At 44.8% G+C, this 24177-nt stretch overlaps 1 protein-coding gene across 3 annotated transcripts in view; it reads right to left on the reverse strand.

Moving 5' to 3' along the window:
• LBHD2 (LBH domain containing 2) overlaps window positions 1–24177 on the reverse strand; it is a 72378-nt gene that overhangs the window by 21588 nt on the left and 26613 nt on the right. For all 3 annotated transcript variants that reach the window (XM_030214398.1, XM_030214401.1, XM_030214399.1), the window contains exon 2: window positions 1962–2046. In XM_030214398.1, the coding sequence (XP_030070258.1) occupies window positions 1962–2045 (84 nt within the window). In that variant the 5' untranslated portion in view covers window position 2046. The remainder of the gene's footprint in view (window positions 1–1961; window positions 2047–24177) is intronic.

Raw genomic sequence — 24177 nt, forward strand, 5'->3', positions numbered from 1 at the left:
CGCCGCTGGGGGGGGGGGGGGGGTGCCGCGCGCCTGCCGGCTCTTCGTTTTCATGCTCCCTCTGCCCCGGAACAGGAACCTGTTCCGGGGCAGAGGGAGCATGAAAACGAAGATCCGACAGGCGCGCGGCACCCCCCCCCCCAGCGGCGTGCACCCGGGGCGGACCGCCCCCACCTTGGTACGCCACTGGGTGTACCCAGCCTAAGCTCCACAAGGAAAGAGGAGGAGAAGGACTAATTGATGAGGAAATGGCCCACAGTGGTACAGGAGACAGTCTACCCAACTCCATAAAGAGGAATTGTTTTCTGATTTTGAAGAGAGACTTTACAGGAGGACTTCAAGTCACCACAAACTGTTTTCTTTATATGCTTTAAAAATCTTTTGTTTATGTGTAACTTTAAATTATGTGAACTTTTATTTAAGAGCACTGACTTCTGAGCAGAGTGAATGCCCAGCAACTTTTTTAATGTAATAGTGTTTTTATTGATGGAATGCATAAATGATACAATATCATGCAAATCCTTAAAACTCCAGTAGTAAACATTCCAAACCTGTACTAATACATCTGAACTTCTATCATCAACATTTTTTCCCCCCCTCCCTTTCCCTACCCCATCCCCCTCCCTTTTCTTTTTTGTAATATGTTTATTGACTGTATCCATTGTTGAAGAGAAAACTGTACAGAAGTATTGTCAAGAAAGCTTTACAGGAACCTTTGGACTGTATCAATTAATAACCGTAGCATTGTTCAGCAAGATTCATAATGAAAATAAATATGGAATGCTGTCAACATTCTGTAGTCAGTACATGTAGTTCCTGTGTTTCACTACTTTCCATGTCTCCTCCATCGTATGTCAAAGTTGTGATCCATCAACAAGTTAACGCCCACAGGGCAGGAGGAACATATCACGGTTTTAAATGCCATCCTCCTTTTCCCATCTCACAGACTCCCTTCATTCTATATCATACTCTTCCCGTCTACCCTCCCTTTCCCTCCTAACCCACCCTGAGGTATCTTCCAGAAATGTATCTTGCTGTGAAATCAAAGGGAATTCAGGACCAGACTTCTACCCCTGGTATGTAGTGTCTGAATATATGGGCCCCAAATGTCCAAAAAGGCCTTCCTCCTCCTCTTCGAACCTCCCACCCCCCCAGCAACTTTTTTAAAGTCACCCAGTGAAGGCCTCAGAGCACGTTGCCTCCCACTGTCCATTAGGACCCAATTGTCGAGTATCCCCTAATGGGTTTGCAGCCGAAACGCCACCTCAAGGGACCTGGACTACATCCAGTATGTTAATAGATTATTGCCACATCAGTATCAAATCCATGATGGTCAAGAACTACAGCTCTGTTTGATTAAATGTAATAACTAATTCTCAAATGGTAACTATTAACCACAATCCCCCTGATTTTCAGCTGACGGCAGGCAGCACTGTTAACGTCCACTGTCTGTGTTGAACCCAGCTAATCAATGCCGGGCTATAAACGGTTGCTGGAATTAAATATCTGGGTTTTTTTAGCCAGCTAGCACATGCCCAGTTAACGCGATATTCAGAGCTAACCAATCATGTGTTAGAACATAAAGATAGGACAGTCCTATTTATGTGCTAACTGGACTCTGCCCCCAAAACGCCCCCGACATAGCTGACTTGCACTTCGGCACTATCTGGTCATTTTCGGCGAAGATAACCAGTTAAGTGCGACTGAAAATGACCGGATAGCCACCGATAAGTGAGATAATAAGTGATCAGTGGCCGTTCCCAGCTGGTTAACTCACTTCGAATACGGGCCGGAGTATATTTATTTATTTAACAAAAGAACAGGTGTGGGTAATGAATGTTAACTGATTTACATATGGATAATGTACCATATCTTCTCAAATTCTGTTTTGTTTTTAAACATAACTTTGATATAGATCTATGAAAACTTGGAATTTTAAAAAGGCAAATTTCAAATGATACCTGGGCAGATGAGCCTTCTTCTGTGGTTGGATTTAAGGCAAATTCTTCCATGGTGCCTTCGCACTTATTCAGTACTTCAGTCATACTGTAATGGTAAGAACAGATTTGTGTATTTTAGCACCCAAAACAATTTTGTCAGTGGTGTACCCCCCGAAGTGCATTACCCCCCCTCCCCCACACCCTTCCTCCTAGCAAGGGGGTGCATGGGGCAGGAACAGGAAGTAGCATCAGAGGGGGCAAGGGACCAGGGGAATCCGACAGCCGTGTGACTCCTCCATGCACCCCCTTGCTGCCTGCACCTGGGGTGGGCCCACCACTCTGCCCTTGCTACGCTACTGAATTTCGTTACTTTACTGTGTAAGTCCAAAGGCTCAATAAGGGGGCAATTCTATAAGCAGGCACCTCCTTTTAGGCACTCTGATGCCGAAGGCGACAGCCTATTCTGTAATGACATCTGGGTGTGTAGATACCGTTACTGTAAACTGGCATCAGCACACCTTACATTTAGGTGCAGGCAGTTACACCAGCCACAGCCCTGGCATAACTGCAGACATTTACATTTATTTATTAATTTAATTTAAACATTTATATCCTGCAACATCTACGATTCTGTGCATTTACAAAATTACACACAATAAATCATACATCCACAAAACAAATAAAAACATTAAATAACATATATCTGAACAATAACCGACTAAACATCACTGCACATACTCTCACCTCTATACTCCTTCAGAAATCCCATAACACACATAACTTATAGTATTCTGTAAATTGTGTGTGTAACTGGGAGCTCCACCCATATCCCACTCATGCTCCACCCACGTGTAAGCCCCCTTGTGCACTACAGCACTTATATGTGCCCTTATAGAATAGGGCTTATGGCACTTACAGAGGGTCACCATATGTCCGGATTTACCTGGACATGTCCTCTTTTTGAGGACATGTCCGGGCAACCGAGCGGGTTTTGCCAATCTGCCCGTTTGTCCGGATTTCTGGACAAACGGGTAGATTGCTAGCCTCCCCTCCCCTTACTTACTAATGCCCTAGTGGTCTAGTGACCTCTTCCGCCTTCGGGGCAGGAAAGAGCCCCCTCTTTCCTGCCCGGAGTGCTGCCCTGCATGCATCCTTCCTGTTCGTGATCTCGGCGCTGATTCAAAATGGCCGCCAAGAGTTGAAGTGACCTCGCGAGACTTCAATTCTTGGCGGCCATTTTGAATCGGCGTCGAGATCATGAACAGGAAGGATGCATGCAGGGCAGCGCTCCGGACAGGAAAGAGAGGGCTCTCTTTCCTGCCCTGAAGAGGTCACTAGACCACCAGGGCAGCACTAAGGTAAGGGGAGGGGGGTGGCGGGGAAGGGGAGTGAAGGGGGGTGAGAGGGGGAGGAGAAAATGTGACAGGGGCGGAGCGAGGGCATGAAAGGGAAGGGGCATGTGTCCTACTTTTTGGGGGACAAAATATGGTAACCCTCCACTTGCAGGTACATGTGCTAATTTTCTCTGCACCTATATGGATAAAGGGGTACATACCTGTGAGCGCCTAGTTATAAAATTGCCCTTCATATCCGTGGAGTAGAAAAGGAAGATGGCGTTCGGCATCCTCCTCCCCCCCCCCCCCCCCCCCCCCCAGCGATGAGGGAGGTCTCTTAACTACACTTCCCCTTCTCGTAGGATCTTTTAAGTCCTCCTTGGTCTGTTCAGCCAGCAGCGAGCAGAGACTCCTACCAGCTGCTCAGGCCAGCTCAAGTCTTCCCTTTGATGTAACTTCCTGGTCCCATAAACAGGAAGTTATGTCAGAGGGAGGGCTCGGGGCCTGCATGAGCAGCAGGTAGGAGTCCCTGCTCGGTGCCGGCAAAGGAGGATTTAAAAGGTACCAAGGGGCGGAATGCAGTTAAGAGACCCCCCCCCCCCCCCCCCCATCACCGAGTGGAGGATCTCCACAAGGCACATCGCTGCTGCACTGCTGCTGGGTGGCTCCCTTGCTGAGAAAGCCCCCAGCCCCACACTATGCTGCCGCTTCACATGATTTATCCGATTATAAGCTAAGGATAAAGATGTTCTGGAACCTAGTTTGGGAAGACTTTCATAGCCGAAGCCCTACTGAAATTAGATTCTTCTTAACAAATAGTGATTTTTTTCAGTTGGAATGACAACAAAGAAACATCTTCACAAAACCCCCAATAAGTACTACAAAACCCCCTGGATTCCATATATAGTGCTCAATTTTGAATGCTGAAATTTGTGTGGGGTTCAAAGATGCAAGCGCAAATTAATTAGCTAACAAGCCATTAACTAGCAATAAATTGTTGTTAATCAATTACTAGTTAATTAGTATTAATTAGATTTTGTGCATGTATCTTCCTATGTGCTATTCTATAACTTATTGTGCAGTTAAAAAGGAAGCATGGCCAGGGGCATGGTAGAATTAAAATTAGAATTTATTTCTAGACCACCTTTGTCCAAGGTAGAATACAAGTTAAACATACATAATAAAAGCACAAACAATGACACTTCCAAACCGCAAGAATCACAGAGACATAGATTCAAATAATAATAACAACTTGCAGAAAGTCAATGTATCCAAAAAGAACTGAAGTGTTCAGTTCCTTTTGGATACATTGACTTATTCCACTCTATAGGACCCACTATGGAGAAAGCATCCAGCTTCTCCTAAATAAGCACACAACTATGGAACGCATTACCATACGCCGTGAAAACAACATATGACCACCTAAACTTCCAGAAACTCCTAAAAACAGACCTGTTCAAAAAGGCATACCCCAACGATCCAACTTAAATGCCTTAACCATGCAACACAACCTAATAGACCTACCACCCAGAAACGCTAAAAGATCATCCCGAACTTTCCTCAACCTCAAAGGCATAAAATAGAAAGTGCTGCACGCGTCCACCTTCTCTTACATGAGTACACAATTCTGGAACAAACTACCACGAAACCTGAAAATGATCTACGAACTGGCCGACTTCCGCAAACTATTAAAGACCCATTTCTTTGAAAAAAATCTATCGAAAGGATCAAAACACATGAAGTCCACACACACTGTTCGCAATGCATCAATACATTCTCTTCTATACTTTATCCCCCGCAATTTTAACACATTTAAACCTTAATTTACAGGTAAAAATAGAAAATATTATACCCGAACGTTCTCTTGCTATTGCTCTGTTGCCCTATCAGTATCCGTCGTTCTTTATTGTTCAGTTGTTCTTTTCCACTGTTTTGCTCCCCTTAACGATACTTGGAGACTTTGTTTTAACTTAACTCCTCACATTGTAACCATAATCATGTTGTAACAGATTGTACTTCCATCTTTACAATGTATTGTAAGCCACACTGAGCCCGCAAATAGGTGGGAAAATGTGGGATGCAAATGCAATAAAATAAATAAATAAATAACTCTTCCTTCTTATGATTCCCAATGTGTCTGTCACACATGAACTTTACCATAACCTCACCCTGTATTTGTTCATACCGGTACTGGCGATTGCCTCTACGGTACTATATAAGCCAAATTGAGCCTGCAAATCGGTGGGAAAATGTGTGATACATATCTCTCTCTATAAAAAGCAACACCAACGTTCTATGAAGCCTCCAGCCGGAAGTGTGAAGGGGGCGAGATATCCGGTTTCCCTATGAGTGTCTGCCCCGCCCTCTCTGTAACACAGTCAGTGAAGGAAAACAGCAGAGCACGAAATCAAATCGCTGGCTCTGTAACAGTGAAGGACTCAGAGGGGGGGAGGGGAGAGAGGCCAGAGGGCAGGGACACACACACTCCCACATGCACACAGAAGAAAACATTGCTAGCCCCCATTTCATTTGCATCACAAACGGGGCTTTTTTACTAGTAAATAAATAAACCAGTCCTAGTCAAGTTCAATCGAAAATGCTGAAAAGAAGGTACCACAAGATTACATTTCTCTTGAGACCTTAGCACACACACAGGCACATACCACGCCATAGCCCCCTTTAAATAAGAGGATAAGTAACAGTATAATGTAGGGGTGTTCCAAAAATTTGCATGTGCAGTTATAGAATACCCACAGAAATTACAAACCGAGGGTCTGTATGTTCAGTGCATTCGGGGGTCCTTTTACTAAGGTGCGCTGAAAAATGGCTTGTGGTAGTGTAGGCACGGGTTTTGGGCGCACACTGATCCATTTTTCAGCGTGCCTGTAAAAAAAAAAAAATCCTTTTTAAAATTTTTGCAAAAAACGCATGTGCGTCAAAATCAAAATTGCAGTGCATCTATTTTGGGTCTGTGACCTCACCACCAGCCGTTGACCTAGCGGCAAAGTCTCACGCGGTAACCGGGCTGTAAAGACCTACGCACGCCAAATGCCACTTGGCACGCGGCTGAAAATAAAAATTAGTTTTTGGACGCGCACCAAAAATGAAATTAACGCAAGAACCACGCAGTAGCCGGGCAGTAACTCTATTTTGGCATGCGTTGGGCGCAGGCGGAGCCTTACGCAGCTTAGTAAAAGTGCTCCTCAGTAATCTATAATCTTGGAATTATGAAAAATTGGCCTCAAAGGCTCCCGGGTATTGTACTTATTTAGCAATCAAACCCGCAGTGGAGTCCCAGTACTATCAGAGGCCCTATACCACTTGCAAAAAGAATGGGAACAAAAACTCTAAAAAAAAAAATATGCGAGAAAAATTCCCATGCAAAAAAAACAAGCGTTAAACTTGAATTATACCAAAATGCCTAGAACTTTCAGTTCCAAAATATCAAAAAAATTTTAAATAAAATGTGTACACATTTCAAAAACCGCTCAATCACTTATCTGAAAAAATGCGCAGTCCACAGTTCCAAGAAACATCTTCATACAGCAGCAGTGCTTTTTTTGTAGGAAAAATGTGCCGGTGCTCATACAATGCCAACCTTTAGGGCGGGGTCACTATCTATGGCTCTACCCCTATAGTAGCCACACCCATGTTACCAGCCATGGAGCACTTAAAACGGTATCATTGAAAATAGTACACAAGTCCCTAGACCCAACAAAAGAACCCTTAAGGCTGAGCATAAAGTAATAAAATATGATGAGAAAAAAAATCATCTGAAACTCCCCAAAACCAGACTCTGGCATGCAGCATAACACCAGAAAAACAAAAATATTTTCCCCTTGCTAGAAAAATAGCAGACATAAATTTCAAATATTCCATTCATTACATTACAAATTATCAACTACAAATAAAACAAAAAAAAAATTAGCACAGCTGCCACACTATTTTATCTTAAAATAAAAATAAAATTCTTTTTTCTACCTTTGTTGTCTGGCCATGTACTTCTTTTCATTTGTGTTGGTCCCAGTCTCTGGTTTCTACTTTCCTCATCTTCTCTTAACTCTATTGCCAGGGTTTCCTGTCATTTTCTCTCCTCCTTTTCCTTTCAGCTTTCTTCTATTTTATTTTCTGCCTTTATTCACTTATAGTTCTTTCTTACTATCCAATCTTCCAGCATTTCTCCCCTCACCCCCTCTCTCCCCATCCAGAATTTCTCCCCTTGTCCCCTCTTTTTCCATCCAGCATTCCTCCCCTTGCTCTCTCTCTCTATCCAGCATCTCTCTCCTTGTCCCCTTTCTCCCCATCCAGTATTTCTCCCCTCACCCCCTCTCTCCCCATCCAGAATTTCTCCCCTTGTCCCCTCTTTCCTCATCCAGTATTCCTCCCCTTGCCCTCTCTCTCTCTATCCAGCATCTCTCTCCTTGCCCCTTTTCTCCCCATCAGCATTTCTCCCCTTGCCCCCTCTCTCCCCGTCCAGTATTTCTCCCCTTCCTCCTCTCTCCCCATCCAGCATGTCTCCCGTTTGTCCCCTCTTTCCTATCTAGCATTTCTCCCCTTGCCCTCTCTCCATCCAGCATCTCTCTACTTGCCCCTTCTCTCCCCATCAGCATTTCTCCCCTTGCCCCCTCTCTCCCTATCAATTATTTCTCTCCTTGTCCAGTCTCCTCCCAATCCAGTATTTTTCCCCTTGTCTCCTCTCTCCTTATCCAGTATTTCTCCCCTTGTCCTCTCTCTCCCAATCCAGTATTTCTCCCCTTGTCCCCTCTCTCTCAATCCAGTATTTCTCCCCTTGCCCCCTCTTTCCTCATCCAGTATTTCTCCCCTTGTCACCTCTTTCCTCATCCAGTATTTCTCCTCTTGCCCCCTTCTCTCCCCATCTAGTATTTCTCCTCCTCCTCTCTCCCCATCCAGCATGTCTCCCCTTTGTCCCCTCTTTCCCCATCTAGCATTTCTCCACTTGCCCTCTCTCTCCGTCCAGCATCTCTCTACTAGCCCCTTCTCTCCCCATCAACATTTCTCCCCGTGTCCAGTCTCCTCCCAATCCAGTATTTCTCCCCTTGTCTCCTCTCTCCCAATCCAGTATTTCTCCCCTTGCCCCCTCTTTCCTCATCCAGCATTTCTCCCCTTGCTCCCTCTTTCCTCATCCAGTATTTCTCCCTTGTCCCCTCTCTCCCCGTCCAATATTTCTCCCCTTCCTCCCCATCCAGCATCTCTCTACTTGCTCCTTCTCTCCCCATCAGCATTTCTCCCCTTGCCCCCTCTCTCCCTATCCATTATTTCTCCCCTTGTCCAGTATCTTCCCAATCCAGAATTTCTCCCCTTGTCCCCTCTACACCCCATCCAGTATTTCTCCCCTTGTCCAGTCCTGCCCCCTCTCCTCCCCATCCAGTATTTCTCTCCCTGCCTCCTACATCCCATCCAGAAACTCTCCTAAGGCCGCTGCTGCTTCTCCCACACTGCTCAGATGCGCGCTGTCGGCTCTGCCGATCCCCTGCCCTTCTAACGTCAAGTTCCTGTTCCAGGGTAGGGGATCAGCAGAGACAACAGCGTGTGTCGTAGCACTGCAGCCCCATGCCTGCTACTCCTTGCTGTGCTTGCGGCACCGCTGCTGTTACTCCCTGGAAAAGGAGCACTGTGGCCACAGGAGAGAGGCGGGAGATGAGCGGGGAAGGGGAAAAAAAAGATGCCAGTACGTCATACCAGTGCGTACCGGCACAAAAAAAGCACTGTACAGAAGTATCTTTCAATCGAAGTTTGTAATCCAGTGACCAAGTACAGAGTAGTCACATGCAAGTCTGATTGTTAAATAAGTGCAATACTCAGGAGCCGGGTTTGTCCCCTTTTTTTGGTGTTTGAGTTATAGAATACTGCTATTCCTGCGCCTAAATACCAAGAGTTGTGTGTAGGGTCATAGGAGCCGGCTCTGTGGGTGCTAGAGCACCCCCAATATTGAGAAAATTCCTTGTATGTGTCCATGGAGGGGTTATTTCCACTGGGCTTAGCACCCCCAATAATTTTGAAAAGTTGGATCCCATGTGTAGGGTTACTGTATGTTCAGTTTTACCCGGACATGTCCTCTTATTGAGGACACTGCGGGGCATCCAGGCTGGTTTTACCAGCCTGCCCATTTGTCCAGGTTTGCGAACGAGCAGGCAAACCTCAGGTTGTCCTATCCTCCCCTCCTCTCTTTTACCTTATTATCATGCCTTGGTGGTCTAGCGGCCTCTTTGGAGCAGGAAAGAGCCCCCTCTTTCCTGCCCAGTGCGGCTGCAGGCCTGTCTTGCTCCCGAAATCGCTTCAAAATGGCTGCCGAGAGTTCAAGCAGCAGCCTAATAATAACATAATATATTTGGGATGTTCAAAGTATCGCAATAGAAGATTGCAAGCAATACAAAATATCGCTCCGAGATTGATCTCTTCCTTCAGTAAATATGAGAGGGTAATACCACTATACTTAGAAACCAAGAAACAGAGGAACATGGCGGCAGATAAGAGCCAAATAGCCCATCCAGTAACCACTAACTCCTCCTTTTCCTAAGTGATCCCGCGTGCATGTCCCTCCCACACTTTCTTAAATTCTCACACTGTCCTCGTCTCCACGACCTCCACCGGGAGGCCATTCCACGCATCCACCTTTCGGTGAAAGAGTATCCAGTCTCACTGGTTACCTATGGAAGCTAGAAATTTGTTCAAGCTCTACTGAATAATTTTTATAATTACTGAAGGCACAGCATCATCCTACATGTATACTTTAATCTCTTCTGATTGCTCATGTTCAAAAATCCTGATTCAAAATCAATTAAAGCTGTCTTTTCAGAACCCGAGAGGCATAAAATCTATTAAAAACATTTCACTGCATCATTTTTCTTTATCAAGCAGCGAAATTGTGGAATCTACTGCCAATTGAGATATGCCATGAGACCAATTATGCTCTTTTTAAAAGGGCTATAAAAATAATTTCATTCCAAGATCATATTATTGCTAAAATTAATATTACATCATGTTAATGTACTGGAATTTTCTACTCTGTGGCATTACACATAATTGTCTTATTGTATACTCCTAGGTTTCACATCCAAGTTTTCTTTTTACAATCTGCCTTGAACCCTAGGGTATATTCGGAATATGAGACAAATATAATGTAATTGTCCCCCAGTCAGCAGGAGTAGTCAGTGAGCAGCACTTCTTAAGAACATAAGCATTGCCGTACTGGGACAGACCAAAAGGTCTATCAAGCCCAGTATCCTGTTTCCAACAGTGGCCAATCCAGATCGCAAGTACCTGGCAAGATCCCAGAACTAAAACAGATTTTATACTGCTTATTCTAGAAATAAGCAGTGGATTTTCCCGTCCATCATAATAATGGCTTATGGACTTTTCTTTTAGGAAATTATCCAAAACTTTATAAAACCCTGCTAAGCTAACTGCTTTTACCCCATTCTCTGGGAACAAATTCCCGAGTTTAATTACATGTTGAGTGAAGAAATATTTTCTCTGGTTTGTTTTACATTTACTACTTAGTAGCTTCATTGCATGCCCCCTAGTCCTAGTATTTTTGGAAGAGTAAACAAGCGATTCACGTCTACCTATTCCACTCCGCTCAGTATTTTATAGGCCTCTATTATATCTCACCTCAGCCGTCTCTTCTCCACGCTGAAGAGCCCTAGCCACTTTAGCCTTTCTTCATATTTTTAGCGCACCTACAAGAAATGGCTTTTTTTTTTTTGCCGAAAATGGATGTGCAGCAAAATCAAAATTGCCGCACGTCCATTTTGGGTCTGAGACCTTACCGTCAGCCATAGACCTAGAGGTAAAGAATCTGGGCGGTAATGACCTACGCACCTCGGATGCCACTCGGTACGTGTCTGCTACGCGTGCCAGAAAATAAAAATATTTTTTTCAGACGCACGTAGTGAACGTGTGCCAAAATTGAAATTACCCTTGCTTTGTCAGTGAAGTGGCTGTACTGCTTTCAATTCCCTTCCCTCTCAGACAGCCACTGCTACTGGTAACTCTCATCATGGGTTTTGTGTGTCAGCACAGCAGCCACTAAAAAGCACTTTCAAAAATTGCAGACTGGCACGGCTTCAAAACAATGACCACAAATTTTGAAAGCGCTTTTTTTTGGATGTGCTGATAATGGCAGGCAGCAGTCAGAGTTCTTCACTCTGCCAGGTCCTGAAGCCGATGAGTCCCACTACGAGCAAAGGCTGAAAAGACCAGAGCCCCAGAAAGACAGTTTTCCCTGAGCCCGAGGGTGAGGCTTCTTTCAGTCAAAGGCTGATGGCATCAGATCGAGGCAGCCAGTGCAAACTGGACTATTGTAATATAGTTTACTTGGGTCTCTCAAAACAACTGCTTAAAAGGATTCGGAATGTGGCCGTACAGCTTATTTTTTTCCTTGAAAAAAGCCAGCGAGAGAATTATTCTGTATTTTATTAAACTACACTAGCTCCCAGTGGAGGCCAGAATTCTGTTTAAACTAGGTTGTTTGATCTATTTTCAGCCCCCCCCCCCCCAAAAGTCATTTTTTACAGGCGCGCTGAAAAATGGATCTGCGCATGTCGAAAACACACGCCTACACTAGTGCAGGCCATTTTTCAGCGCACCTTAGTAAAAGGAATCCTTAGGGACATGTGTTCAAATCCCACCGTAATGCTTTTTTTTTTTCTGGGATTCCCTCCAAGAACAGAAAAATACTTACTGTACCTAAAAAGATATAAGACACTTGTAAGTCTGAAGGCTATTGCAGTGGTGTACATTCAGGTATAGTAGGTATCAGTGGCATTCCTAGGGTGGCTGACACCAGGGGCGGATCGCCGATGCGACCCCCCCCCCCCCCCCCCGAGTGCAGTGCGACCCCCCACCCCCGGCAAAAGGACACCTCCCCCCGGCGAAAGGACACCCCCCCCCCGGGTGCATTTTTACCTGTTGGGGGGGTGCCGCACGCCTGTCTGCTTCACTCGTTCCATGCTCCCTCTGCCCCGGAACAGGAAGTAACCTGTTCCGGGGCAGAGGGAGCACGGAACGAGTGGAGCAGACAGGCGCGCGGCACCCCCCCCCCCAGCAGCGTGCACCCGGGGCGGACTGCCCCCCCCCCTTGGTACGCCACTGGTAGGTATTTTTCTGTTCCTGGAGGAATCACATTTACAAAACAAAAAGTTACAGTAGGATTTGAACCTGTGTCCCTTGGTTTATAAGTCCACTGCACTAACCACTAAGCTACTCCTCTGTTCTGCAAGGATGTCTGTATGGCCACTTTTATAAAAATGCTGCCTGCCAGAAAGTCAGACGTCTCTGGCAGGGGCATAGCCACGGGTGGGCCTGGACGGGCCCAGGCCCACCCACTTTCCCTCCAGGCCCACCCAACATCCCTTGCATGTTGCGTGCTGCCTTTTCTGGCCATCAAGAGCTTTACCTGCAACAAAAATGCTTTTCCTCCCCGCCGGCCTTCGGTCCCTGCACGCTACCCTGCCTCTGTCCCTGCCTGCATTCTTTTCTTCGATCGTCACGCCGCCATTCACTCAGGCAGCTCCGCTCCCCTCTGCCGCGTCCATCTGGCCCTAAGTAAACAGGAAGTGCATCAGAAAGAGCCGGATGGACGCGGCAGAGGGGAGCGGAGCTGCCTGAGTGAATGGCAGCGCTGCCGGCGACGCGACGATCGAAGAAAAGAATGCAGGCAGGGACAGAGGCAGGGTAGCGTGCAGGGACCGAGGCAGCGCCGGCGGGGAGGACAAGTATTTCCGTTGCAGGCGCAGTGGGACGCAGGGGTGGAGAGAGAGGCAGGGAAGGGCATGAAAGCTGCCTTGCAGCAATTCCTCAAGGCCGCCACACTACAGCAGTGGCCAGGAGGAGAAACTAGTGGTTGGGCATCAGTGTCCTTGCCCCGGGCCTGCCCCGTGAGAGGGGGTGGGGTGGAGAGAGTGAGTGAGTGAGACGGTGGGGTGGAGAAATAATTGTTTGACATGGGGGAGGGAGAGATGCAGGAGGAAAAGAGAGGGAGAATTGTTTGATATGGGGAGAGGAAGGGAAAGGCTGCAGAGGAGTGGCAAAGGACGATAGAGGAAAAAAGTGTTGGACATGACAGTGGAGGGAAGGGAGTGAGAGAGGGAAATATTGAACATGGCTGGAGGGGAGAGAGAGAGAGAGAAAGAAAGAGATAGTGGACAATATGGGAGAGATGTTGAACAGAGAGGTGGAGCAAAGGGAAGGAGAGATGCTGCACAAGAGAGGGGGAAGAGGGACATTTTGGATCCGGGGCAGAAGGGAGATATGCTGGACAATGGGTAAGAGAGAAAAATGCAGAACAATGGAGGGACGGGTTAGGAGGAAGGGGACAGGCATATGCTGGTGGGGGGAGGGGTAAAAGGGAGATGTCAGGCTATGAGAGTGAAGAGAGGATAAAGAGAGAGGGGAGATGGTAATGAAATGAATGAGAGGATAGTGATTACAGGTGGTAGAAATATGGTAATGGTGCATAGATTGAAGATGGAAGGGAATGGAAGGCTGTGAAGGAGTGAGTTTGGATATGGGTGAGCTAGTGGGTGAAAGGAGATGAAAATTTGATAGATATCTGAAAAGTAAAAAGGAGGAAAAAGTTTAGAAAGAGGGTTAAATTTGAGTGGACAGAGACAGAAAAGAACAAAAAACAGAAAGGAAAGAGCTAAAATGGAAAGATCAATATTTCAGAAGCAGTTGTAGTGAGGAAATGGAACGAGAGGAGAGAAAAGACAAATGGACAACAGTTGCTTGAAGAATTAGCAGAAGACGACGGGGAAAGTGGGAAGGAGAAACTGAAACCAACATGATAGAAAAATAAAATGTCCAGACAACAAAAGGTAGAAAAATAATTTTATTTTGAATGTTTTAAATGGAATATGTTCAGTTTTATTGTGTTCAGTAGAAAAGGAAATGCATTTTTGTTTTTATTTCTCCAGTGTTGCACTAAATGTTGAGGTTCTCAGTTCAATTTTTGTCTACATATTTTTATTTCTAATTTGTAATCCCTTGTTCTGTATTTGGTGATAGTCTGTCAGTGTGAGACTGTAATGGCAGATGGGGAGATTAAAGAGGAGAGGGCTTCTTTATTTTCTGCCCTGGGCCCCAGCATGGCTAACAGCAGCCCTGACCCTTGCTGTAGCTGGTGGGGATCCCCAAGCCCTGCTAGCTGAGGACCTCCACTGAAGGTGGCCAGAAATCCCTTCTGCTGAGCTTGGCAGATGGGGGCAGCATCCTTGAGCCACTGACAACTAAGCATGCATGGGGTGCCGCTATCGGTGGCTCAAGGAGTTGTTGCTTCCAACCAAGCTTGGTAAAAGTAAATTCTGGCCATCTTTGGTGGAAGTTTTCAGGTGACAGAGCTTGGAGATCTTCATCAGCTAAAGTATTTATCTTTTGAGTTGGGAAATGCTGGGGGGGGGGGGGGGGGGGGGGTGTTAGAGAGAAAATGTTGTGCCCGCCCACTTTGGGTTCAGGCCCACCCAAAATTGGCTGTCTGGCTACGCCACTGGTCTCTGGGCCTTGATTTCCCTCATTTATAATTTAAATGTTTCAGTTTGTAAAATGGTTGCTCAGAATGGATGTCTCCAGCTTAAGGACGTCCTTCTCACATATTTTCAAACAGGAAATCTTGATGTCTTTCCTTACTGCCACCCATTGAGATAGCGGTAAGGGCTCAGGCACTACCCACGCAGTAACCGTGCAGTGCGCATCAACATGGGCACGATGCCAGTTACCGCCGGGAATGCCCCCCCACGGTAGAAAATAGAACATTATTTTCTACCACGGGATTTGGCGCACACCAAAACTGGAATTACCGGCAGGCGCAGACGCAACCCTGGCAGTAGTGCTGATTGGGCGCATGCTACCTGCATGTTAGCCCTCCCGCGCCTTTGTAAAAGGGCCCCTCAGTGAATTCCTTCAAAAAGGCGGTAAATAAATCCTAATAAATAAATACTCTATTACAGACTCCGCTCACACTGGGACAGATGTATTACTAAATTTGGATTTTAGATGTAATTACCTGAATATGTATACCCTGGAGGAAAGGAGAAACAGGGGTGATATGATATAGACGTTCAAATATTTGAAAGGTATTAATCTGCAAACGAACCTTTTCCGTAGATGGGAAGGTGGTAGAACTAGAGGACATGAAATGAGATTGAAGGGGGGCAGACTCAAGAAAAATGTCAGGAAGTATTTTTTCACAGAGAGAGTGGTGGATACTTGGAATGCCCTCCCATGGGAGGTGGTGGAGATGAAAACGGTAATGGAATTCAAAAATGTGTGGGATAAACATAAAGGAATCCTGTTCAGAAAGAATGGATCTTCAGAAGCTTAGCGGAGATTGGGTGGCAGAGGCGGGGCTAGTGGTTGGGAGGCGGGGCTAGTGCTGGGCAGACTTCTACAGTCAGTGCCCTGAAAATGGCAGATGCAAATCAAGGCATGATTTAAGTGTAGTATTGCTTTGCAAATGAATCAAGGCAACATTAAACGACATTGGCTTTTCTTTGGAGCCTCTGAAAGAATACAAAAATAGGGAGCAATTTGAGTAAATCTTTTGAGCTGAAAATTGTCTTCCACCCAGTATATACATTGGTTTCAGAGTACATGTACTTGCAGTAAAGGGAAAAGGGACCGGACGATGAGAAGCAGTAGGCAGGAAGCTGTGCTCAGATTTCTATTAGTTGGACCACTTGGTTTATTTCTCTAAGGCTTCCCTCTCATGAAAGCCGTGATCAAGATCATGAAGTGATGAGTGAGAAATAGGGCTCAAAGAGTGAGAGACTGAGACTTGGCATCTCTGCCTTTCCAAATCTGACCCCAACGCAAGTTATAGCTACTACAGTAGATATTTCCCTGCCTAAGTAGGCTTATGATCTAAGGCCTAGATTTTTTTTAAACGTTTTCTCATTACCTTACATACAATATTCAAGCATCAAGCAGGAAAATATAATAAACAAGCCCTCATCAACGGGGTACAGAGATATTAATGAACAGTCAACTTAGGCTATCAGGAAAATAGCCACAAATAATTGGCATTTTTTAGACTTAAAACTCCTCACTAAGCTGATATCCAAATGAATATACAGAAAACGACTTCATTTCCTTCTCTGACAACAGTCACTCATGCTGAACTGGGTCAAAGAATACGTAAGTGGTATCAGAAAAGCTAGGGGCTCTTTCACTAAACCATATTAATCACTTAACGTACACCTTACCACGTGGTAACTACCAGCACGTTAAGGAGCTTTGCAGCAACGTAACAGTTAGCACACGGTTGATGCTTTTTGTGTCACGGGGTCATGGGCAGTGAGTGGGCATGGCAGGCAATTGGCAGTTAACGCGTTGCATTTACTGCATGTGACTAATCGCTGCGTGCGTCTGGTAGCACTATACAAATGTTAATAATAATAATAATAATAATAACACAGGACCACATGCATAAATAGGAGGCACATACCAACACACACTACAAAGTGGCCAGTGATGGTGTGGGTTTTCCATGGGCTGTGGCGGTAAAATGGCCACCATAACATACCATTTTGTAATGGTCACGTGCTAATTTCCCCAATAGCGCATGGCCGTTATCGAAGGAGCCGTTGCTGCCACCTATTTAGGAGGCAGTAAGGGATCCCATGCTACTCCCACGCTAATCAGGTAGCAAGAGATAATATGCCCATGCTACCCGAGTAATGCAGGCATGCCCACTCTCCACCCCTGGGCATGTTTCTCACGCTAAAAATTGAAAAAATATTTTCCAGCAGGGGTTTAGTGCACTCTGAGCGGAAAATTACTGCAGGACACCTCAGCACATCCTGCAGTAGTACCCTTTTAGCACGTGGTAGGCCCGTGTTAGGCCTACCATGCCCTATTAAAAGGACCCCTAAGTGTTTCTGCATTAAGAGGTCCTTTTACTAAGGTGCGTTGAAAAATGACTTGCGCTAGTGTAGGCGCGGGATTTGGGCGCACACCGATTCATTTTTTAGCGCACCTTTAAAAAAAAGGCCTCTTTTTTTGCCAAAAATGAACGTGCGTCAAAATCAAAATTGCCGCACATCCATTTTGGGTCTGAGACCTGACCACCAGCCATTGATCTAGCGGTAAAGACTCACGCGGTAACCAGGCAGTAATGACCTACGCAGGCCAAATGCCACTCGGCGTGCGTCCGTTACACATGCCCGAAATTTAAAAAGTATTTTTCAGATGCGCGTATCGGACGCATGCCAAAAATGAAATTACCGCAAGAGCCACACGGTAGTCGGGTGGTAACTCCATTTTGGCGGCTTAGTAAAAGGGCCCCTAAGTGTTTCTGCATTAACTGGGGCAGGTACTGCACATTAATGTGAACGCTAAAACATGACCTACAATGGAAAATACAGAACTGGGAATACCCCCAACACTTGCCATTTTTTAAATTTGAAGCTATCAAGCAGTAAAGTCTCTCGTTAAAACACAGTAACTGTAAATTTTACCATGGTTTAGTAAAAGGACCCTTTAATTAGGCATTTGAAGGAGAACTTAATAAAAATAAAAACTAGCTAATACTTGTGATTTCAACTGAAGAAAAACCTTTCTCCACAATTGTGTGGCTCATGCCACATTTGGAAATATCTGGACCTTATTAGCAGAAAAAAAAGAAAATCTTTCTTTTTAAAATAAGCTCTCAGCATTAACAGCTTATCAAATTCACAGGAGAAACGATACCAGCAAGGTAGCTCCTACTGATTATATTGTCCTGAGAAATTTTGAGACATTTAGTTAAATCAAACGTGACACCAATACATCAGCTGTTCCCTCCTGTCTATGCTCTGGAATTAATTGCCTGTAGAATTAAGGAAGGTAGAGAATTACATTTTAGAAAATTACTTAAGGCTTATTTTTGTATCCAGGCCTTCGGTGGCTGAGCTGCTTTATTTGTAATTCGAATCTACTATTTTTATTATTCTTTGTACAGTGTTATTTTTGTTTTTATATGATTTTATTTATTTATTTGTTCCATTTGTATCCTATATTTTCCCACCTTTTTGCAGGCTCAATGTGGCTTACATTATGCCATAATGGCGATCACCATTTCCGGAATGGGAAATACAAAGTGGTATTGCATTAAAGTTCATAAATGATAGAGTAAATTATAGAGTAAGTTAGATAATCAGTTCATTTCCGGTGTGAGAAATAAGGTGATAGTGCGTTAACGTTCATTAGTGACAGAGTGACTAAGCAGTCAGGTATAGAGAGTTCGGTTTGGTCTGGTTCTGATAGAGTTTCGTTGTCTGGTATTTAGGATGGATCATTGTGGTATGTCTTTTTGAACAGGTTGGTCTTTAGTAATTTTCGGAAGGTTGTTAGGTCGTGCATTGTTTTTATGACATTTGGTAGTGCATTCCATAGTTGCGTGCTAATGTAGGAGAAGCTGGATACATATGTTGATTTATATTTAAGTCCTTTGCAACTGGGGTGGTGGAGATTCAAGAATGTGCATGCTGACCTTTTTGTGTTCCTGGTTGGTAAGTCTATGAGGTCTGACATATATGCTGGGGCCTCGCCGTGAATGATTTTATGGACCAGGGTACAGATTTTGAACCCAATTCGTTCTTTTAGTGGGAGCCAGTGTAGTTTTTCTCTTAGGGGTTTGGCGCTTTTGTATTTTGCTTTTCCAAATATGAGTCTGGATGCTGTGTTCTGGGCAGTTTGGAGTTTAATGATTTATTCTTTGCACCCAGCATAGATGGCATTACAGTAATCTAGGTGGCTGCGGAATATTTCCCTTGGGAAGAAAGGTTTTACTATTTTGAGTTTCCACATTGAATGGAACATTTTCTTTCTTGTATTTTTCGCATGGCTTTCTAGTGTGAGATTTCGATCAATTGTAACTCAGAGAATTTTCAGGCTGTCTGAGACAGGAAGGGTGTAGTCTGGGAAGTTTATAGTGGTGGGTTAGTTCGTGTTATATTGTGATGACAGGATGAGACATTGTGTTTTTTCTGCGTTGAGCTGTAGTTGGAATGCATCCACCCATGAGTTCATTATTTGGAGGCTGTGTTTGATTTCATTTGTGATTTCTGTTAGATCATGTTTAGATCGTGACATCGTCTGCGTAGATGTAAGGATTGAGGCCTTGGTTGGATAGCGATTTGGCCAGTGGTGTCATCATCAGGTTGAAAAGGGTTGGTGAGAGCGGCGATCCCTGGGGTACTCCACATTCAGGTTTCCATGGTGATGATGTATTTGAATTAGATATCACTTGGTATGTTCTTGCTGTTAGGAAGCCATTGATCCATCTCAGTACGCTTCCTCCAATCCCGAAGTATTCTAGGATGTTCAACAGTATTTTATGGCTAACCATGTCGAACGCGCTGGACATGTCGAATTGTAGGAGAAGTACACTTTTGCCAGTTGCAATTGTTTGTTTGAATTTGGTTAGGAGAGTGATTAGTACTGTTTCGGTGCTGTGGTTGGATCGAAATCCTGATTGTGATTCATGTAGTATTGAAAATTTGTTTAAGTAGTTGGTAAGTTGCTTGGTTACCATAGTTTCCATTAGTTTTACTGCCAGAGGGATGGATGCTACCGGGCGGTAGTTGGTTATGTCATTTGCTTTTTTCTTTAAATCTTTGGGTACTGGGGTGAGTAATATATTTCCTTTATCCTTAGGGAAGAGTCCATGTTGTAGAATGCAGTTTAGGTATGACGTGAGGTCTGTTATGAAGCGTTGAGGGGCGGATTTTATTAGGTTGTTGGGACATATGTCCAGTTTGCAGTGGGATTTGGCAAACCTGTTGATTGCTTGGGTGACAGTTTTGTCGGTCAGTAGATCGAAGTTTGCCCAGATTCGGTCTGCTGGGTATTCATCAGTGATTGGGTCCAGACAATTAATGAATTTTTCGTGGTCGGTGGTATTAAGTGGTAACGTGGATCATAGTTTTATAATTTTCTCACTGAAGTATTTAGCCAGGCTGTCTGCTGATGGGGTGTCTGTGTTGTTTGTGGTAACCAGTGTGGTGTCAAGTACTTTGTTCACGAGTTGGAAAAGTTTATGTGTGTCTTTGTAATCTGGCCCTATTTTGGATTTATAGTATGACCTTTTGGTTTGTCTTATTGTATATTTACATTTTCTTTGCATTTGTTTCCATGCGTTAAGTGTATGTTCATCTTTCATTTTTTTTCCATACTCGTTCAAGTCTCCTTACTTGTGTTTTTAATTTTTTTCGTTAAACCATGGTATCGAGATGTGTCTTCGTGAGGTTCTTAGTTGTAATGGTGCAATTTTGTCTAATATGCTCCTGAATCTGTTGTCCCAGTTTAGGAGGTAGTGTTTGGAGTCTGTTTGTGCTATCCATTCGTTCTTGTAGATCTGTTGCCAGAATGTTACAGGGTCAATTTGGCCTCTCATGGTGTAGGTTGCGTGTTCTTGTTTGTGGTATGATCCTTTTTTTCACCATTGTAGGGATAGGTTTAGTTTGCGGTGGTCTGACCATAGTATGTCTGTCCATTTTGTATCTGTTAATATTAGGTTTACATCTGAGGATAGTTTGTGTGTGTCCTTTAATATGGGTTGCTTGCATATTAGGCCAGTTGAGGTCCCATAGTTGGAGGAAATCCTTGCATTCACGTGCATTGTTAGATTTAGGGTCTTCTAGGTGTAGGTTTATGTCCCCTATTATAAATAGATTGGAGTTAGATACACAGGTATTCAATATGAAATCCATTAAGTGTGGTTGGCATTCTTGCCAGTTACCTGGTAGTCTATAAAACAAGACAACGTTTAGGTGGTCAAGCAAGGTAGTACGGTTGATTCTGAGGTGATTTCAAGTTGTGGTGTTATAGACTCGGTTATTGTTGTTACGGTGAAGTGGGATCTATAGTGCAATGCCTCCTCCTCTTTTTCCTTTTCTTGTCTAGTAAGTGATTTTGTAGCCTGGGGGGCATAGATCTAAGCTTATGGGGTCCTTATGATCGTGGATCCAGGTTTCGCTGATTAATAGTAGATCGAGGTTGTCTGCCGTGATCCAGTCTGTTATTATTGTTGTTTTATTGACTACTGATCTGGCATTTACGTACCCACTTGAATTGTTTGGTAGGGGTCAGATGGGTTCAAGATTGTGTTGATTTTCGTTAGTTGTCTATTTTCCTGTGGTGTGGATTTGTTGTGTCCTTTCTTTCCTTTGTATTGATTTTGTCCGTGTATGGTAGTTCTTCCATTGTTTTGGTTGTTGTTATTTTGGTGATGTGTATTGTATCTGGGTAGTCTGTTGAGCTTGTGTATTGTGGATATGTTATTGGTGTCCGAGAGGGGGTTGGTTAGTGTGTGGTGAATTAGGGATAGTGAGTAGATTATTAGGAGCAGTTTGGTGCTGTTCATTTTGGTGTTATTTCGCTTAGGGTTATTAGATGGTCGGGTATGTTGGTTGTGGTGTTGGTTCTTGTTCGTAGGATGGTGTTTGTGCAGTCTGTCGTGGCTTTGCTACTCAGTGATGATGGTGAGTGGGATGATTGATTAAAAGTGACTGATTTACTCGCCGTTAGATGTGCGGTCCTAGAGATGTATCATTGGTCGAGTGTAGTGGTCTCCGGAGTGGTGGTAGTGGTCCAGGATAAGCAGATAGCTGGGGCAGGTTGGGTAGTTCGGGCTAGGCAATAAGAAAGCACGGCTTCCAGCTTGGGTAGAGTTCAAGCTAGATGTTATATTGGATGTTATATTTGTAAACTGCTTAGAATATAGGATATAGTGGTCTATAAATTATGTAATTCATAAATAAATAATTAAATAAATATTTTAGGCAAATTACAATTTGAAATACTAATCTTGTCAGCTTCAGATATCAACAAATCTTCCTTGAGGTAGCACCTTACGAATATCTGAACTGACAGTAACGGACACACAGGAAAATCTAATCTGGTTCTTCATGGCCTCCAGGTGCCGGTGGAGAACCAGACTAGGCATGTAAAATTATGAGTCCACTTATGTCATATGGGACTCCAACTTTGAAAGTCTGCCATCTATTTTCTCCAATTTAAACACAATCTATTGAAAAAATTCACAAAGTTGAGATACTGGACCTCTGAAAAGGTCTTCCATACCCTGTTCTATCTTTCACACATCTAAAGAGACACTTCTTTAGGAGGTAAGCTATCCTTACCAACATCACAAAAATTCAAGGAAATGGGCTTAAGCATCAATACAAGTGTAGTTTTAGAATTAGTTGACGATTGAATCAGAGTGGAATATCTACAACCCACCAGAGAAGGGAAACCAACATGGGAGACCCTCTAACCAAGCGGACTCAATGAAATGATAAGTAGAGGAGGGGGTGGGTGAATTCTTATTCTCCACCATCAGTGGTCCACCAGCACTCAGCCTGGTCTGCTTCCCCCTCTTTCAGGTGCAAAACTGCATATTAACACAGGTCAGTGGGGTCAATTTACTTACATGCTCATATTAATGTGCAATAATACTCATTATCAAGTCAACACATATTAGTGTGGAGGAGCAATAACTTGCCAACAGGGAGCAGGAGTGGGAGCACTGGTATTTGAACCCTGGTTTCCATAGGTCTCAGTCCACTGCTCTAACTGCCGGTCTTCAACACCAAGATCTTTCCCATTTTGTGCCCAGTAGATCTGGCCCAATGTGTCCTCGTGATAGAATATCCATTTAGAAATCTAGAGCAGAGCTTCCCAACCTTTTTGGTTGTGTAGACTCCTTATTAACCTCCACAAAGTTCAGGGACCCTCAGTTCATCACCATCACTCTTTCTGGCCCCCACCTCTCAGCACTAGTTCTATCTCTACCAGCCTCTCTCCCCCTTCAGCCATGCTCTACCACTCTTCCAGCCAGTTCTCTTTTTCTTCCCCTCCATCCAGTCCTCACCAGTCTCTCTCTCTCCCTCGATTCCATTTCTCCAGTCAACCTCTCTTCCCCTTCCAAGCCAGTCCCCACCATTAGTATCTCTCCCTCTCATCAACTACTGATGTTGCTCTGCTCTTCCCAGGCCCTGCAGGCTGCTTTGAGTCCTGGTACTCCTGCTTTCGGCCTCCACTGCTACCTCTGAGCACACACCCCACTGCTGCCACTGCAGACTCACAACTGTTTCTGCTTCCTGTCTCGCAGTTGCCTCCAATCCCGTCCCAAAAGCATCTGCTTCTTCCAGTTCCCAAATGATGATGCTGCCATCCCTGATCCCACCTCTACAGCAGGCTCTGTAATCTTATTAAGATGGACTTAGGAAAATCCACTGCATATTTCTAGGATAAGCAGCACAAAATCTGTTTTACTGTTTTTGGATCTTGCCAGGTTACTTGTGACCTGGATTGGCCACTGTTGGAAACAAAATACTGGGCTTGATGGACCTTTGGTCTGTCTCAGAAAGGCAACGCTTGTGTTCTTATGTACCAGTACTAAAAGACATATTTTCTCTTCGCTGTGTCTTGTGGACCCCTTGTAACGGTCTCAAGGACCACCAGGGGTCCATAGTCCATAGGATGGGAGCCATAAAATTAGGTCATAGCCAGTGGCGTAGCAAGGGGGAGGCGGGAGGGGCGGTCCGCCCCGGGTGTCAGCTCGGGGGGGGGTGCTCCCTGCCAGCTCCCCCCCTCGGCGAATCGACACCCCCCCCAACCAGCTCCTGCACCCTACCTTTAAAAAGAATATCGGGAGGCGAGGCGCTGCACGTAAAAGAAATGTGGACCGTCGGGTCTTCTCTCGCTCTATCTGTCCCGCCCTCCGCTGATGCAACTTCCTATTTCCGCAAGGGCGGGACAGACACAGCGAGAGAAGGCCCGACGGTCCACATTTCCTTTACGTGCAGGGCAGGCGCGAGGCGCTGTGCCTCGCCTCCCGATATTCTTTTTAAAGGTAGGGTGCGGGAGCTGGTCGAGGGGGGAGGGGAGTGTCATCGTGCTGC

Source organism: Microcaecilia unicolor, chromosome 9 (genome assembly GCF_901765095.1).
Source record: "Microcaecilia unicolor chromosome 9, aMicUni1.1, whole genome shotgun sequence".
In the NCBI taxonomy this organism is placed as follows: domain Eukaryota; kingdom Metazoa; phylum Chordata; class Amphibia; order Gymnophiona; family Siphonopidae; genus Microcaecilia; species Microcaecilia unicolor.